The sequence below is a fragment of the Taudactylus pleione genome, unplaced genomic scaffold, assembly GCF_031769625.1.
Source record: "Taudactylus pleione unplaced genomic scaffold, aTauple2 ptg000189l, whole genome shotgun sequence".
In the NCBI taxonomy this organism is placed as follows: domain Eukaryota; kingdom Metazoa; phylum Chordata; class Amphibia; order Anura; family Myobatrachidae; genus Taudactylus; species Taudactylus pleione.
The window spans coordinates 3,639,618-3,659,017 of record NW_028284591.1 but is presented as its reverse complement, the minus strand read 5'-3'; the positions used below and the strand labels follow the sequence as shown (position 1 = coordinate 3,659,017).

The 19,400-nt window shown below is 46.2% G+C and overlaps 1 protein-coding gene across 4 annotated transcripts in view; it reads right to left on the bottom strand.

Moving 5' to 3' along the window:
- Nucleotides 1–19,400, bottom strand: part of NEDD4L (NEDD4 like E3 ubiquitin protein ligase) — a 438,826-nt gene that overhangs the window by 232,966 nt on the left and 186,460 nt on the right. For all 4 annotated transcript variants that reach the window (XM_088476471.1, XM_088476472.1, XM_088476473.1 and 1 more), the window contains exon 3: nt 3,267–3,348. In XM_088476471.1, coding sequence (XP_088332597.1) covers nt 3,267–3,348 — 82 coding nt within the window. The remainder of the gene's footprint in view (nt 1–3,266; nt 3,349–19,400) is intronic.

Here is a 19,400-nt window from a genome sequence, read left to right as displayed (position 1 = left end):
AATAGCGCTGGGGCTGGATAATGATTTGGAAGGACAAGTGTGGCTAATCTGCCCAAGTCTCTACTTAATGTAGCATCTATGCCATGCAAGCGAAAAAACGGTTTATGTTAATTAATAATAAAAAAAACCTGCTAAAATAATAATACACATGACAGTAAGGCGTACAAAGAATTTAAAATTGACGGAACCCTACATATATAAATGCTGAAGAGTTTGGCAGCTTCCAGTCCTATTAAGAAATACGACAGACACTAAATCGCGACAGTCACTGTCGCTGCCTAACCATAATGGCGGGAAGATGTAAAATATTATTTTAAAAGAAAGACACTCATGTTCTCCTTATTTAGAGAATAGAAGCAATTTCGCCCCTCCATGGGCTGTCCTCATTCTAAAATTAAGCATATGGAAACCCCCCTCTAGAAATCCTACATTTGCCTCTTGCACTGAAAGGATGTCACTGGGGGGTAAGTTTAGAGGGTAGAGAACAAGTCGATGTAACTGCGGGAAACAAATCCAGCATACGTGTAAGACTGACCTCTGTTTTCAGACACTTTGGGGTAAATTTACTAAGATGGGAGTTCTATTAAGAAGTGATGTTGCCCATAGCAACCAATCAGATTCTACTTCTCATTTACCTAGCACCTTCTAGATGATAATACCTGGAATCTGATTGGTTGCTATGAGCAACATCGCTTCTTAATAGAACTCCCATCTTAGTAAATTTACCCCTTTCAGTCTTTCGCCAAATATAGGACTGGTGCACGCCTGCAAGCCGACCGATAAGGTGGTCCGGCCACATAGACGTGTCCTCGTGCACCTATCCTTTTTACGCCGCATGCCTCGGGTACAGATTCCCAGACTCTCAGAATTTTCCTCACTTTAGGATCTTATTTGCGTCATAGCTGCATACAAAGGGCTCTATTTACTACAATCCGCATATTGAATGCGGATTGTAGTGTGATATTACCGAGTGAATTCGCATTGCGAATTCAGGTAATATCACAGGGATTTACTATAAATCCCTTGCAGGGACAGAGCTTGCGATAATGCTCTGTCCCTGCGGATCCCATCCGCACTCTAGTCGCGGTATTTTCGGAAAAAATACCGCGACTAAGAGCACGTGCATGCGCCGACCGACCACCGCTACTACCCCCCCCACCGACGCTAAGCCCCGCCCCCCGCGATCGCGGACCGCCGCTACCCCCCCCTCCCCCCCCCCGCGACCCCCCTCCCTTCATTACACTTACCTGCATCCTCCTGGCCTCCGGTGGTCTTCTCCGGGCTTCCGGATCAGGTGATCTCCCATACTGCACTGGGGCCCGATCACCTGATGACCGGGCCCCAGTGCACTGTGGGAGACCAGCTGACCGGAGAGGAGCCATCACCGGAGGCCCGATCACCGGTACCTGGATTCAGGTAAGTGAAAAAAAAAATGTTTAATTTTTTTTTTTTCTTTTTTTTACAGCAATCAGCTTGCGGTCTCTTTAGACCACATAGCTGATTACTGGTACCGGCTCCCGCCTCTGCTCTCCCCGTTAGAGCAGAGTGGGAGCCCGGTAACCGGGGGAGACCCTGGATAACGCCACCTCCAGGTGGCGTTATTATCACAGGGCTTCCCACGGTATTTTTTTACAATTTATTTTTAGTAACTTGCACACAGATCACATTTCCCATTACAATTATGGGAAATGCGATCTGCTTTACTAAAAATAAGTGATACTGGGGGTTGGAGTAGAATTTTACTAATTCTACTCCAATTGCCCTGTAATAAATACAGGTGAAACTAAAATAATGTGAAAAGGGTGTGAAAACACCCTTTTTCACTTTATTTTAGTAAAAATAATGTTAATAAATAGAGCCCAAAGTCTCTTATAGCGTACTAGGGACCTGATTCAGACCTGCTTGCTAGCAAGCGTCCGCTAACGGTGTAGATCGCAGTGCGCGTGCGCAAACTAGTACGAGCGATCGGATTTTGCTCGCTCGCCCTGCAAAGACAGCCCAGAGGAGTGAGTGACAGGAGAGGCCGTTTGTGGGTGGTAACAGGAGCAGGGCAGTGGTAACGGGGGGAGTGGAGTTATGGACGCAGGCGTGCCAGAGTGTTTCCACGCCATTTCTGGGGCGTGCATATTTAACACGCAGCGTCATAGTACGTCACCTGGTTGAAAAATACACTGAGGTGCTCGCAGTGCTTGCGGTAGGGTACAGTCAACCGCAAGAGCTGCGGTCAGATCTGATGTAACCCGATGTACCGATGGTTGAATATACTTCCTGGAGATGACGTACACTAGTGGGCGGCTAAAGACAGGCTGGTGGGCATCTGTAAACACAAAGTGATCGCTCGGAAAGACATAGTGGGCGTGCTTATGCCTTGCCGAGTGAGCGGCTGCCTTGACGTCACTTTGCAAAATTTCCATACGCTGGGAGCGAGCGGCCGCATCTAGCGTGCGGGTCTGAATCAGGCCCTAGGTGCACTAGATGAGCACTTTTGTTGCGGAGGTATTAGTATAACGTCGCAGATTAAGCACACAGAGAAGCATGGCGCGGCTCTCTCGTATCTGACTTGTCTTTTGCCGTTTTTTATTCTTACCCAGGTTAGCGTCTGAATCACACACAGCAGCGGCACGCAATGTTAGCGCCAGTGTCCAGGGTACTCGGGCACTGTCATTTTGTAGCATTAGCAATGTGACCAAGACGCATATTTTGTGAAAAGTGTGTGTTGTGAAGCATGGTGTGACTAAATCGCAAAGTCCCTGGTACGCCAAATGTATAGATGCACAGAATTCTTCATACGGGCAGATGTATGCATTTAGTTCTGTGCACGTGATGCAATTACAGCTGACTAGCATTCAATTCTGTATAGTCCCCTATGCATCAGCACCAGTATAGGAAAATATACTAAGAATGTAAATAAATGTTAGCGACAATGCAGCCTCAATTATGTCACTAGCTTCTAAGTATTGCTCTGGCTCCCAAAAGCCCCTGTGTATTGGGGTTGGTTACACTTAAATAATAGTTGAAGACTTTTCTTGTCTAGTCTAAAGTTAATATATAAAAGAGGAATATGTCTATTTCAGAACATATCAGGGAATTTCCGTATTCTGTAATGAAAACCATTTTAAAAGCAAATGCTCACATGTCCTTGGATCTGGTCACGGTTTTAGAATGATTTGGATTTTCTCATTTACTCCAATGTCATACAACCTCCCTATACAACCCCAATGTATGAGATATGAGACCTGTTTGCCCCAGTGCGGGGGACGGCTTACCTTTTTTATGGTCTTCGTTTGCACCAATGCAAGTTCTCGGTTTTCATCCGCTACGTACAGAGACAGCTTCACATAAGGGTCACTGCAAGAGAAAATATACATTTCAAAAAAGTTTAACAGAAGTAGAGTCTCCGTAATGCATAGTGATCAAACCAATTAGCGCCTAAGATTAAGGAAGGGGGGGGTGAGGAGAGTACAGAATAGAATAGAAATTAGGTAGCAAGTCTTGATGGTTTGGCCGCTGTGTGCTCCAGTTTTTCCTGTAGTTAGTCACATAGGTACTACATATATTGGAAATGCCCTGCAGCACAAATGACGTAGTGGTTAGCATTACTGCCTCACAGCACTGAGGTCATGAGTTCAAATCCCAGTTATGCAATCTGTGTTTGCATATTCTCCACTGTGTTTGCTTCTAGTTTATGTATGTGTGTCTGCACAGTAATAAATATAGATTGTAAGCTCCATTGGGACAGGGACTAATGGGACTGACTGATCTATTCTCTGTATTGCGCACTATATAAATACAGCACCTACTCTCTGGGAAGGTTTGGGAGATCCCCCTGACCAGCCCTACTGGATCCACCCAAATCCTCCCCACTGCATGGTGTATGATGTACTTAATTAGCGATCCAATGTAAATCCATTTTATTACATAGAGCGTTATCACTTGTGAACGCTGCAGGGGACATCAGAAGTGACGCCATGCATAGTCAGAAAGCGACCTCTACAGGTCTATTCACTTTCCATTTTTTTTTTGGACATCATGATCAGAGTCATTTCCTAGGCTTTAAGTACATGCAGAAAACACTTAACCCCCCTACACAGTATACATTACTCCTTCATACTGAATTGCAGTAATGCGTGTGTTTGTTTCTGCCAGACAGAGCTCCCGGGGGCAGCAATCAGCCCCGTGTTTCTGTTCACAAGACTCCTATCACATCTATCACATCTCAGTGGCTTCCAGGCAAACGCTTACAGTTGACAAAACAGGATGAAGGAGATGTACTCAGAGTGGTCCAGCTATAACTAGTGGAAGTGGGATCACCACAGCGTAGGCAGCTGTCACCTGGTCCAACACAACGCGGCATGAGTGCGACATTCACCGTGACAAAAAGTACTACGCTGCAGGGAGACAATACCCGTCCACTGCCTAACACAGGGGGTTTTCTTTTAATGATTCTCAGCCTTTGAGTTGATTATTTCTGAGCAAGAGGCTGCCCTGTGGCCCCATCTCTGTCCTTTATGTCCTGATTGGTCCTTTTACTCTCCATCACATGACTGATCAGCTTGTAGTCAAAGCAGCAGAGAGCGATTGATTGGTCAGTCACTAAATGGTCTAGAAACATAGGCGTATTCATATAATGGGTGCACACTGGCCCCTGAGTCCTTGGGGGCCCCCGCACTGCACACCCTGTACCCAAAGTATACGTATAAATCTATGGCAACCGGATCCCTCCTCCTCCACGGCGCCATCTTCCCAGTGACATCTTCGGGAAGATGGCGCTGTGCAGTGATAGCAAAGACTTGGCTCTCTAGTGTGCATGCACCATCTTCCTGAATATCACTGATGCTTGGCCACGGGCAGCGAATCCGGTACTTTTTACTGGGTTTTGCATCTTATTCGCATCGTAGCCCAATTCAAAGTCGCTTACAGCGTACCAGTCACACTAAATTAAGTGATTCGCAAAGTCCATAGTGCGCCAAAACAGAGCTATTTGGCGCAATGTGAGAATAGATGTATGTGGACATACCTGGAGCAGGTTGCCTATCATTGCTTTAGATTTACTATAATTATTATTATAAATCATGCTATTACAGGAGCTTTTTAACTATATGATTACTGTAAGGGGTGTATTTACTAAAGTGAGAGTTTTTAGAAGTGGAGAGGTTGCCCATAGCAACCAATTTTCTAGAAGGTGCTAGATAAATGATAAGTAGAATCTGATTGGTTGCTATGGGCAACATCTCCACTTCTAAAAACCCGCACTTTAGTAAATATACCCCTAAGAGTACTATGGGCGTGGACCCCCATAGCCTCTTGGCGAAATGCAGCGCCTGCCTGCGAGAGTATATTGGGCAAGTCCTGCCCTGTTGAACTCGCGTCCACTGCAAACGAACATAAATTAGTCTCCGTATGTGTATGACAGGGCAGTAAGGTGGATTCTTTCTGACACACCGAAAACAAGAAACCACATCAACCACACATTCTAACCACAACCTCGTCCATGCCAGGAGCTAGTGCAGAAACATGACATCATTTCTGGATATGCTCCAAAGCCCACATGGTTTTCACTGGGAGATAGAGTAATCCACAACACGCCACATTACAGCTGTGGAAGTCTAATGCAAAAGCTGTCATTACTAAGTGCTAATCCTTACCTCTAACTTCCCCCCGCTGGAAAGCGCTTATCGATTGAAATCCACATACAGTATTCCGAGCTCACAGGAATAACTTACAGTGAAAATGAGCAGCAGGCACCTAAGAGAACACTGTGATTATGTGACACTGGATGAGTCACTCTGTGGGGAAAGAATATACTCCGCCTGCCCTGTATACACCCTATGATGCATTTGTAATCACCTGCAAGTCCATGTACAATGAGGGGAGCACATGTCTGCTTTGCTTACTGTAGTCATTCTAGCTGCTTGCTTAAGTAGCCCTCACAGAATGCAAAGCTACCATCAGATTTACTCCAGAGCCATAAATTGCTGGAATTGTGTAGCGTTCCCGCTAGGCTAAAACAACATGACGGGTGCCGTCCCCACCCGCGGGCCGAAGTGTCTCGCGGTTGGGAAAAATCGAGGTGCAGCGATCACCGCCCATGAATACATGCTTTACGCATGCGCACGACATCTATTCACAGAGAGGGGAGAGCTTGGGGGCAAGTCTGGCATTTCCATAATTCCCCCTCCCCCCCAAGAGTGATGAAAAGGGGGCGTGTCTTAAAGACACACCCCCTTTTCTTGTGACGGCGCTTGCAGAGTGCCCTTTCTACGGTCCTAGAGTAAACACTATGGACCTCATTCAGACCTGCTCGCTAGCGCCTATGTGCTTGCAAGCGGGTCGATGGTGAGGCCCTGCACACGCGCAGCGGCCACAGTGCACATGCGCTAGCTCCGGAGCGAGTGATAAATTCACTCGCTCCGGGGCTCGCTACAAAAGGGGCGGCTGTCGATGTTGATCGACAGCTCGCCCCGTTTTGTAGACGGGGAGGTGGGGGTGGCCGGACAAACGGAGGCGTTCCGTTTGTAGGCGGCACTACGGAGATCAGCAGTGATGTCAGTAGGTAGCTTCTTGCTCTGTTAGAGCAGGAAGCTACCTGGGGCTTGCGGGAGACGAGACCCGACCCCAGGGGTCTCGTCGCTAGCCCCGATGGTCGCGATAGTCTCGACCATCGTGACCATCACCTGGTCACTCGCTAAAGCTGTGGGTGGTCACCCACAGCTTAGTGAGCGGCCGGGAGGCCGGATTTTAAAGAGGAAGCGGCCGCCCTCATTCAGAGGGAGCGCACGCATTTTGCAAGTGGCTCTGAATGAGGTTCTATGTGTAAGATCAAAAATATTTCCAGCCTGTAGATCAGAGGTAGCCAATCTCGGTCCCCGAGAGCTACTTAGTGTGGCCATACACCTGCACGACCAGCATACGTTCCGATTCAGCATCCGATTTCCCTTTGATTCCCCAGAGCTCCCTGGCAGTCCCGGCAGCATGTTTGTTGATTTTTTTAGTACAGGATCTGTCGTATGATCGGTCCTGTGCCTCATGTGCTCATTAGGGAAACGGTCATTGAAATGACTTGAATTGCTGCACGATGGATCGCATGAACAAAATAAGCGGCACGATCTGCACACGATATGATGGAACATATGTGCTGCACATCTGATCATAAGATCCGATTATAGGAGCTGCGGGAGCGCGCATCAGATCTGATCTTACTAAAATAATACACGATTTTCACAAGATCCATCTTATGACTCATCGAAAATCGGACAATCGGCCCGAAATCGTGCAGGTGTATGGCCAGCATAACAGTTCACGTTTTTCAGACCACCTAGCTGGTGCACAGGTGTATTCATTACTCAGAAACACATTTGAAAAGATCCACAGGTGAAGTTAATTATTACACTGTGAGGACACCTGGAAAACATGCACTGTTGGTAGCTCTCGAGGACCAGGGTTGGCTACCCCTGCTGTAGATGTTCGGATGTCGACTGGGACAGAAGGTAAATCTGGTTTGACAGTTACTGTGTTTGGTCAGGGGTGCTCTTTGACTGCTCAGAATTTGGCACACACGTGAGTATGCATGTGTATAGACTATAGACGGGAAGCAATCGGGAAGCCGACTGCCTATATACCGGCAGCCGGCTTCCCGACTGTCTTATCTCGGCAAGGGTGAAATGCCGGGCATCTAGATGTAGACGCCTGCATTTCCCCGATGCCGGGAGACGCTCGCGGCGTCCGGCATCACGATCGTGACCAGCGCCCGGCATCACGATCGTAGTGATGCTGGGCGCTGCGAGCGGACAGCCGCGGGGGGGAGGGTTAGGTTTAGGGCTCCCGGGGGGGACTTAGGGTTAGGCACCCCCCGGGGAGGGTTAGGGTTAGGCTAGGGGGAGGGAGGGTTAGGCACCCCCGGGGGGGACTTAGGGTTAGGCACCCCCCCGGGGGACTTAGGGTTAGGCAGCGGGGAAGGGGGTGGTTAGGGTTAGGCACTTGGGGGGGGAAGTTAGGGTTAGGCACCCCTAAGGAGGGTTAGGGTTAGGGGGGTTAGGTTAGTGGATACTTCCAGCGCTGTCGGGCTTCCGCTGCGTCGCACTCTGCTCCTGTCGGGCTGCTGCTGACGGGAATCATGCGGCCGGCGGTATATCATACCCATTCCGTATAGACATACCCCACAGACTAGGCTGCCAGGTTGCCCACACTTTGGGGCTGATCCTGAGTCAGACGTATTTGTTAGCATGGACGCAAACAGAGCCCGAGACGGACGCAGCCGACTTTATGCAAATGCTGTTATAAGTCCTTCCCCTGCTGTACAAAAGCCTGTGCCAGAATGTATGTGCAAGGACTGAAACGCCAACTCTGAGAATCTTTAGATGCTGTAATACCGCCTGGCGCATTAGTAGATGCAACCATCGGTTGTACCATCCAAACTTACACCAGCCCTAATTTAGGTTCAGATCCTCCGTCAGAATATGGCCTCCAATGCGAGCGATGAAACATCTGTGTATACAACCACTTCAGCCACACCCCCATAAGACGGTCCATCACCGTGCATATCGACCAGACCCCACCCAGGAACACACAATACGTTTTCAATACACTTCGGCGTGCATCTGAAATCCCTACTGCGACTCTGTATGAACACAATTGGGACACATGCGTCGCGGCGACTTAGAGGCATTCACAATAAAAAAAAATTGACATCGACAAAGTGTGCAACTCAGAAACAGGCCCTATGGGGGGAATTCATGTAGGTGACCTTAGGAAAAGCTTATGGGACACATCAGCAGGGGGAGGATAGAGGACACCGGGGGAAGGGGGTCTGATAGAGTTGACACCGGGGAGCAGGACACAGCAGCAGGGGGAGAAACGACATATGGGGGGGGGGCTTACACACAGCAGTGGTGTTAATGTGAGCCACAGACGTCAGTGGCTGCGGGGTGCGGGTGGGGGGCACAGACACCATCGGCGGCAGGGAAATCCATAGGGACACAGCAGGTGTGGGGGGAAAAGTATCACTTTTCCGAAAAGCTGATTCCGCAAAAAGAGCAACTTTTTGGAAGTGATTTCTTAATGAGGCATGATGAATGAGGCATGATGAATGAGGCATGATGAATGAGGCATGATGAACGAGGCATGATGAACGAGGCATGATGAACGAGGCATGATGAACGAGGCATGATGAATGCCTCCGAAGAGTTTTTTTTAATCTTGCAGCGAGTTTAAAACATAATTATCACAAGTGATAATTACGTAATGAAAAAATGATTATCGGAAATGGTAAAGATGAATACTCTCATTTAACTCTGCACTTGATGGACCCCAAAACGCTACTATGGGCCACCCATAAAACTGTCTTGCTGGATTGCTGGATTGCTGGATTACTGAAGTCAGCATGGGTCCAGAATTACAATAGTGAGAATGCAATTACAGATGTTACCTTTATCATTAACAATCTCAGCCCTGATATATTAGAACAACTAATCAGCCAAATACAAATGAAAAATGAGGTTCTAAGAAACTGCTTCATTTTACAATAAAAAATAACAAAGCAGAGCCTATGCTAGTTAGATAATGAAACCCTCAAATCTTACATACACATACATACAGTACATACACATACAAACCTTACATACATACACATACATACATACATACATACAGTACATACATACAAACCTTACATACATACACATACATACACAAGCTGTCATACGAGTGCTCTGAAACAACTACGCAGCGCGGCAGCTGCATTAGAAATATGGAACCGGCCGCGAGCCAATCACAGCTCACAGAACGGCAGCCAATCAGGAGCGGCTGCCATTCCACGAACTGTGATAGGCTCGCGGCCAGCTCCATATTTCAAATGCCGCGCCGATGCTCCTTCTCCATGCCAGTGCCTGTCGCCTGTGTATTCCTCACCGCTGCCACCCGGGCCCCCTCTCTCAGAAAATGCCGGAGCCTGTGTTAGTTTATAAGAAAAAAACAGATATGCTGACCATGCCCTGTGCCCCCCTCTACTCCAGCCATCCTTTCCTGCGCCCTCCCCAGCACAGCCAGCCTTCTCCTGCCCCTTCCCCCAGTCCAGCCAACCTTGCCTGCACCCTGCTCCAGTAAAGTCAGCCTTCCCTCCGCCCCCCCAGTCCAGCCAGCCTTCCCTCCGCCCCCCCAGTCCAGCCAGCCTTCCCAGCACCCTACACCTAGTCCAGCGAGCCTGTCTTCCCAGCCCTGCCCCAGTCCTAGCAGCCTTCCCTGCACCCCCCCAGTCCAGCCAGCCTTGCCTGCGCCACCCCTAGTCTAGCCAACCTGCCTGCCCTGCCCCTCACCCAGTCGGCTTTCCCTACCCTTTGCCAACCAGCCTTCCCTAACAACTGACCCCACAGCCCAAACTTTGCACAGTTTTTAACTGGATTATGCACCAATTGATGCCCCACACCCGAAATAGCTCCACCCTTGTTATCCACAGCTCTGCCCACCTCTGCCGCATACCTCTGGGGCGTTTTGTTCGTACCGGGTAAAACAATTTCTGATGGCAGCCCTGGCAGAGAGCAGCATAATAGTACTCTTAAGGCAGTGGTCGGGGAACAGGGGTAAATTACCCCACATGGGGTAAAAATGATATACCTGGGGATAATGGACGGACAGCCGTGCATGCATATGAATCAGAATGATTCATATGTATGCCCGGCTGTGCCGCAGGGAGGCTCTAAGCCGGACGCCCGCTGAGATGTTATTACCTTCCCTGCAGCACCGCGTTAGCCGGTGGCTGGAGTTCTTTTCTGAACTCCAGCTTCCAGCTCTCTCCATGCGCACTATGGGAGAGCTGTCATGACATCTCTCCCATAGTTCCGAGGAGCAGCCGGGCGGACAGGACGGCGGCGGATGCAGGAGCGGGGATTAAGGTAAGTGTTTGTTTTGTTTTTTTTTCCTGTACAAGCGGCACTACAGGGGCATTATATGGGGGCACTACTACAGGGGCACTACTATATGATTTCCTTCCCTTCAAATCAAGGGGGTAACGTCGGCGTATCTAAATATATTTTGGGGTAAAAGGTAAAAAAGTTCCCTGACCCCTGTCTTAAGGGATGTTCCTCTCTTTGCACTTTGTGCTTGTGCTTCAGAATGTCGAACCCAAGGCATTCTGGGTGCAAAACTGTCATGTGATGTTGACCATCAGAGACCATTACATCACTACTACTGGCCGAACAAACGGCAGCAAACCTGTTAAACGAATTCAATTTAAAACGGAGGTGGATGTAGACTACCTGTCATTGGTCTCTCTTATTTATACAAAAGTAGGTGAAAATCTTAATTTTCACCTACTTTTGTAGAAATTAAGTGATGATGAATAGACCCCATAATGATCTCTGTTGCTTTCCTGGGGCAAGAAGATTACACATTGAGGGCTCTATTTACTAAGCAGTGTTAGGAGACAGAGTGAAAAGTAATAAGGTACCAGCCAATCAACTCCCAACTGTCATCTCACAGGCTGTGTTTGATAAATGACAGTTGGGAGCTGATTGGCTGGCACCTTATCACTTTTCACTCTGTCTCCTAACACTGCTTAGTAACTAGACCCCTCAGCAAGCTCCCCCCACACCAGCTTCCTTAGCTATTTTAACTGAAAATCGGTAATTTGATGTTAAATTGATGCTCTCCTGTACTTCCATTATCTTGCGCTGTGGTTGTTATGACGGATACACACTTCAACGATGACGTTACGATTTGGCCAAATTGTAACAACATATTGCTCAGTGTGTATGCACGATATGCGCACTCCCGCTGCACATCCAACCCGACTATACCACGTGCGGCCCCAACTATGTTGATGAAGGACCAAACGAGTGATTGTTCATTACATCGTTCTGATGTGTACCTGCGGTACGATATGTCGGCCTGACATATCATCCTGGTACACATCGTCCAGTGTGTGCCCACCTTTAGAAAAAGGGAATCATCAAAATGTGCAATTTGCCCCAGACGGAGAGGGAGGCTGTGGCATTTCTCCGGCGGAAGTTCATTTTTTTTATAGCAGGTTCGAAAAGTCTTTGAAAAAAAATGGTGATAACTTTTCACCCCTGAATAGGTGGCGAAAAAAAGTGCAGAATTGGGGTTTAGGGGTGCAGGCTTAAAAAAAATAGCCTGCACCCCTGGGAATGACATTTAAAAGATAACTGTGTAAAAAAAAGTTTTAAAAAAAAAATAGGGACACCCCAAAAAATTAATTAAAAAATTGGGGTGAAAAAAAAAAATGGGAAAAAATTGTTTAACAATAGGGAAATAGGTTCAGGGCTATTCTGCAAGGATGCGGCAGATGTTTTCTAGAATAGATTTATAGCGGGAGGTGCACAAATGCAGAATTTTTAAAAACTTACTTTAGGGACATCAAAATATGCTAGTACCCATTTTAATGTACCCCAAATTTGATGGGACTACTTAAAAAAACGAAAAAAATAACCTAAGTGCACTTCTGCATCACTTATTCAATGTCGGGGAAAAAACACCTGCTGCGGCTATTTAAATCCCCGACTTTCATTTACAGGCTAAAACTGGGGTACCCATAGTGATCCCCCATGTTTTTACTACTTTAGGGGGGTCCTACAATTTTTTTAAGAAAAATTTCGTAACTTTACGCAAATCCCACTTCGCCAGGTCCCGTTTTCGTTAGTTTCACATTGAATACGGGGATAAGCGGGCGCGCGCCCGATACTTTAGCCCAGGTAAAAGCTCCGATATGAAACGTAAACTTCGACAGCGAAGTTTACGTTTCATATTGAATTCCCCTCATAGTATTTGGTTAAAAATAAATGTAATTTTAATTCTGTTAGGAAGAGGTAATTAAAACATACAGATGTGCCCTTGCTCATCTAGCGTTAATACGCCATGCAGCGCAACTCTGATAGCGCCGGGCAACTTTTTTTGCTGAAAATGCATCGCAATGTGATGCAACTAGGACACACTAGGAGACAGTGCTGATTAATGTGATATGTGACACTTGTATATATGTGTGCAGCTGAGCATGTAAACCATACCTACCCGCAATGGCCGGGAGGCTCCCAAATATAGGGTGGCACTCCCAGCCCCCCGCAGGAGAGGGCAAGTCTCCCAGTTTGGCTGCCACCCCCCCCCCCCCCCCTTTGCACTTACCTGTCTGAAGTTGGCGGTTTGGAGGGGTGCAATGATGCGATTCGTAGCTCTGCCCCTTGATTTACAATGCTGGAAATCTCGCCATGCCCTGGCCACCACTACCGCCGCCACGCCCCCTACAGCGTCGACCTGGCTGCTAAAAAGTCGGCAAGCGTGATGTAAACAGAAATTGGCGTGGATGAAAGCTGCGGCCGCTCCATCATGGCACTTCGCATGCTGATTGAGAGACTCCGTTGCATACAGATTTACAAGCGTTGCTTATCAAATTAATCAGCACAGTCTCTTGGTGTGTCCTAGGGCTCTATTTACTACAATCCGCATTGGAAATGCAGATTGTAGTGTGACATTACCGACTGAATTTGCATTGCGAATTCAGGCAATATCACAGGGATTTACTACAAATCCCTTGCAGGGACAGAGCTTGTGAGAAAGCTCTGTCCCTGCGAATCCCTTCCGCACACTAGACACGGTATTTTCGCAGAAAAATACCGTGACCATTGCCCCGCGCATGCGCATACTGACCGTCGCCGCTACCACCGGCGCTAAGCCCCGCCCCATCATTAAGCCCCCACCCCCTGCTATCGCGGACCCCCCCTCTACCTTAATTACACTTACCTGCATGATCCGGGATCAGGTGATGTCTTCCATGTCCTCCGGTCAGGTGATATCCCATACTGCACTGGGACCCGATCACCTGATGACCGGGCCGCAGTGCAGCATGGGAGACCAGCTGACCGGAGGGAGGACATCACCCGGAGCCCCGACCACCGGTCCCTGGAATCAGGTAAGAATTTTTTTACACTGTATCAGCCTGTGGTCTGTTTAGACGACACAGCTGATTACTGGGGCTGACTCCCGGCTCTGATCTCCCCATTAGAGCAGGGCAGGAGTCCGGTAACCGGGGGAGACCCTGGATAACGCCACCTCCAGGTGGCGTTATCACAGGGCTTTCCCCGGTATTTTTTTTACAATTTATCTTTAGTAACTATGGTCGGATCACATTTCCCATTACAATTATGGGAAATGCGATCTGCTTACTAAAAATAAGTGATACTTAGGGGTTGGAGTAGAATTTTATGAAATCTACTCCAATTGCCCTATAGTAACTGTAGGTGAAACTAAAATAATGTGAAATGGGTGTGAAAACACAAAACACCCTTTTACACTTTATTTTAGTAAAAATAATGTTAATAAATAGAGCCCTTAGTCACATCGCATTGTAACTAAGACGCATTTGTGGCAAAGAAAATATACAAAAAAGATGTCTGGCGCTAGCAAAGTCTCATGGGACCAGGTGCACCAAGAGGGACTGTTTGGCGCGACTGCAGCAAAGACGAGTGATAACACGTCTTTAGCTAATAGGGTGATAAATAAATAAAAATAATAGCTATTAGCCCCTTTAACAGCAAAGTAGCAAAGCCAGTTAAGTACTATTTAGGCATGCATCTTAACTGTCCTTCTAAAAATCAGTATCTCCTTTCCAAAATCTCTCTGGAAGGTAAAAAGTCACACGAAAAGATGCTCGGCACTACCGAGTCACGCCACGAGGCGACTAGAAGGGCTGTTTAGCGCGCAAGGAAGCAAGATGTATGTGGACACATCTGTAGCAGCCTGAAGAAACAAATCAAGTAAAGATGGTAAATGCCAACATTCTTCTTATACAAATTTTGTGGTTCCATTGGATTGCAGCCTTAAACTACATGAAGCATTTTGTTTAAATTTGAAAAGTTTCCTCTAATATCTGTGAATTTTAACCACGTACCAATAATGTCTACAAATATTATTCAAATAACCCTCTATAGACTTGGCTTCATTGTGAGTACATGCAAATGACAGGAAAACAACACACAATGGGCCAAATTTAATCAATTTTTTTGAACTTGCAGTTGGGAGTTGCAAGTATTTTCTTCAATATTTTACAAAACTTCTAAAAATCACAATGTTCCCCAAAATATTCTAGACACTTATTTGCTGAAATACAATGGCTGGCTATCTTGTTCCCATCATTTATAAAAGGTGCAAAAATCAACCACTTAAAACTAGGGATGTGTGGGCTCGGATTAGTTCGGATTTTCCCGCCAAATTTGGGTCTCAGAAAGAGGCAAAACGTCATCTTTCATGGACAAACATCATCATCCTTGGACAAAAGTCCATGAAAGATGATGTTTTGCCTCTTTCTGAGACTCCATTTTTGGCAGGAAAAATCCAAATTTTGCTGGAAAATCCAAACTAATCCGAGCCCGCACATCCCTACTCAAAACCATTTAGCAGACTCCAATACTTTGCTTATGGCCACTATCAGCTGTCTACACTGTCCTGCCATATTATCTGTCAGTTTTTTGGGGGTTCAAGATGGTTTCCTCACTCTCTCACCAACCACACAGAAAGAAATGTCCAAACTATGCTTTGCTGGTCATCGATTCTGATCCGAAGACCAATTCATCATTGGGTCAAATTAAGAATGTGAAACGCGTGGTATATGATGATGCAACACAGCTATCTGCAGTCCCCAAGGGTACACTGTATTAAATTTTCAAGCAGACTGCAAATAAATGGAAAATTTACTTAAATTGTCGCGATTGTTGACATAATTCATTATTACATAAGACTCATGAGGCTATTTATGAAAAACCGGACATACAAGTTACTGTATGGAACAGTTTTACTACTGTAATATTCCACAGACTTGTACAGCTAATAAAGATTGTATGTGTGAAATTCGCAAATAGTCTGTTGCCAGATATTGTAAACCATAAATGAAGCTTATAAAAAGTTATTTTATTTTTTATAGAAGTTTAAAAGTTTCTTTCATTTTATTTGATTTTTTCATAGTTGTCTTTGCTATGTTAATATTATTATGACAAAAAAATCGGTTTACTATTTAAGCTGTTGTTTAATCCATTTATATGCATCAATGTATTGCTTGCCTTATGCAGTGTATGCTTTGCATTTACTCTTTGATATACTATACCTTATGTCAACTATATAAATAAAGAGATTAAAAAAAAGATGTTTAAAGGTTTCTTAAGTATGGAAATATATTTTTCAAGGAAAATACTATACACGTATTGAATATTTTGGAAATCCTTTATCCAGATCATTCCAAAGACCAGAAGAACGACCCCACATAAAATTGGCATAGTTCAGTGATAACGTCAAGACATTAAGGACAGGGGACCCACCATAGTGAAAAAAGAAGAGCATAGGGTCATCATGCACAAGAGGGAAAGATAAATATTGATAAATATTTGGTAAATAGAGGCAGCCATCATAAAAGTAATATTTGTTTAATATTTACCCCAAAACAATAAAAAATCTAGAAAGTATCCTAGTGACCACCACCAGACAACACAGATTACATCCAAGTAACCACCATACATTACTGAGAGCATCATAGTGACTGCCATACAAGACATCATGACAGCAATACAACACAGATATCATTCTGGCGTCCTCCATACAATACATCTAGCATTCTAACCAAGGACATACAAAGCAGAGATCACTATTATGACAACCTTACAGTACAGAGAGAATTTTGAGGACCAAAAAACAATACAGAGAGCATCACAGTTGCCGACATACAACAAAGAGAATACTAGTTACTGCAATAAAGTATAGAGAGTATCCCAGTGACCACCATACAACACAGAGGTCATCCTAATAAACATCATACAATATGGAGCGCATCCTAGTGACTATCATATGCGCAGCATAACCTATTGACTGGCACACAATAAGGAAGGCATTCTAGTGGGCGCCATACAATACAGAGAGCATCCTAGTGACAGTCATGCATTACAGCCTTCAGCATAATCATAACAACATCATTCAACATGATAAACCCCTTCACATCCCTCCATCTGCATCATTAACCATTACAGCATTAATTCTATTTATACACATTAAACCCCCTCATTAATCACCCTCACCCTCATCAAAATCTCTTTGTCTTAATTAACCTTAAAATGATCCATCTTATCACACTCATGATCAAACACAATTATACTAACCCCTTATTATTTTTATCTACACCCAACAATAGCCAGACCGCCCTCCAACGCCATTTGGTCACCCCGCTGTGTGTGAGGGGAGAGGTGCTAACAAAGAGGTTATAGGGAGCGTGTAATAGAACAAAAAGCCTCATGGCCTCTACAAGGGGAAGGAAAACATTAGGAATTATTTTAAATGGAGGAGGGGGGTGAATGCAGCTGATGCCGGAAACGCAAACCAAGGGACTCCCAGAGTAAGGGAGGCATGGGGCACGTATTCTGCATCCATACTTTATTCCACTTCTGGAAATAATGAACCACTTTTAAAAGATTATCAAAGGTTAAATATGAGAACTTCTAAAGAATTTAGGGGTCTATTTATAACTGGTGCCAGTGGGACAGCACTACCCAACATTCGGTATCGCTGAATAACGATGTATTACTGAAGTCTATCACGCCAGCGTGCCTCTGGGAAACTCCAGAGAAAAACAGCTCCTCGGAAAATGTTCACCAGCATCCTAAAAGCTGGGTACACACTTAGCGATATTTTGAACGATTTGCCCGATTACGACGGGTAGGAACGTCAAGTCGTTCAATTCGTCTAGTGTATACCCACTATGTCGGGCGGTGCATGCTCCTGTGGGGTCGTCAGTCGCATCAGGTCGGCCCTACATGCAGCTCAACCTGACGATGCGGCTGACAACCCTATACGACGGGGTACCGGAAGGGGCCGACATATCTGGCGGTCGGGCAACGGTTCTTCTAATGTGTACCGGCCGCCTTGTATGTTGGCCCGTTGGCGTGGGGGGGGGGGGGGGAGTTGCCTGTCGGATTACTGGGTACACACATCGTTTAGTGTTTACCCAGCTTTACACTGGCGGGTAAACACTAAACGATGCATGTAGTAACGTGTAGTTTTCTCACCCAGCGTGAAACACTTGATAAATGGGTCTGATTATGTCATTCACTTAGAGGTTTACGGGAACGGCGGTAAGCTCTCTGTAGATCGGTTGAGGCCAGAGAAAAAGTCCAAAGCATTCCAAAATAATATTCTCCTAAATGAGGATTCCGGTGGCTGTGGAAAACAATTTGATTTGTTTACTGGTGTATGCTGAGCAGCTACTGAAATTACCATAAAATACGAGATTTCCCTTTGGTCATCAGCTATAGCCACAATGCATCACCGGCTACAACCTCGCTGATGGAATGGAATCGGTATGATTCACCGCCGGTTCAAATCCCGGCAGCGGCAGCCTGAGGAGGAAATCCCGATCGTCCCCAGGTAAGTATAAACTAACCTAATTTTACCCCCTAACCTCCCCCCTGTGCCTATCCTTAACCCCCCCTTCCCCGCCGCCTAAACCTAAGTCCCCCGGGGGGGGTGCCTAACCCTAACCCTCCCTCCCCCTAGCCTAACCTTAACCTCCCGGGGGGGTCTCCCGGCGTCGGTAAATTGACAGGTGTCTAGACTTAGACGCCTGCCATTTAACCCTCGCCGGGATTAAGTAGTCTAGAAGCCGGTGGTCGGGATTCCGTCCGCCGGCTTCATAAACGTATACCGATGGAATGACCCACTGACTTTCGCCAGTGATGTCTTAGAATATGTGAATGACCACATATTGTCTGTAAAGCGCTGCTGAATATATGACTTTATATGTGCACTATGTAAAATAACTGTTAATATCATCTTCATATCCATTTGCTACAGAGTTTTCTTGGATACTCAACTTATTCCCAGCAGATGGGTCACCTGATCTCTGAGTCAGAGAATTTCTCGGGAAACAGTCACGTGATCATGGTGACAGAGCATTACTGGGAGATGGTCACACGATTTCCAAGTCAGAGGGAGGAAATAGGGATTGTCCTGGGAATGGAGATGCTGAGAAGACGGGCGTCTGAAAACCTGTCTGTGCACTACATCATTAGTCATGTGACTGTGGTCGCAAGAGTAGTCACCTGACACGAAGATATTATTTATTATTTTTAGGACAACTCCATACACTCCAGGCTGCAACTGGCTATAACTCTGCAGCCTGTACCTACTAATACCCTTTTACACCAAAGGCCCGGGTCTGACCCGGGATTTGGAACACGTTTCCAACCCGGATCAGACCCGGGACAGACCCTCTTTTACAACGCGGCGCCGACCCGGACATCACACCGATGCCTGGTCTGCACTAACCCAGCTCTCTGGAGCAGGCGAGCAATTTTTACCCTATCTGCTCCATATACTTTATGTAGTCAGGTGTAAGTTATTTATTTATTCAACATAGAATG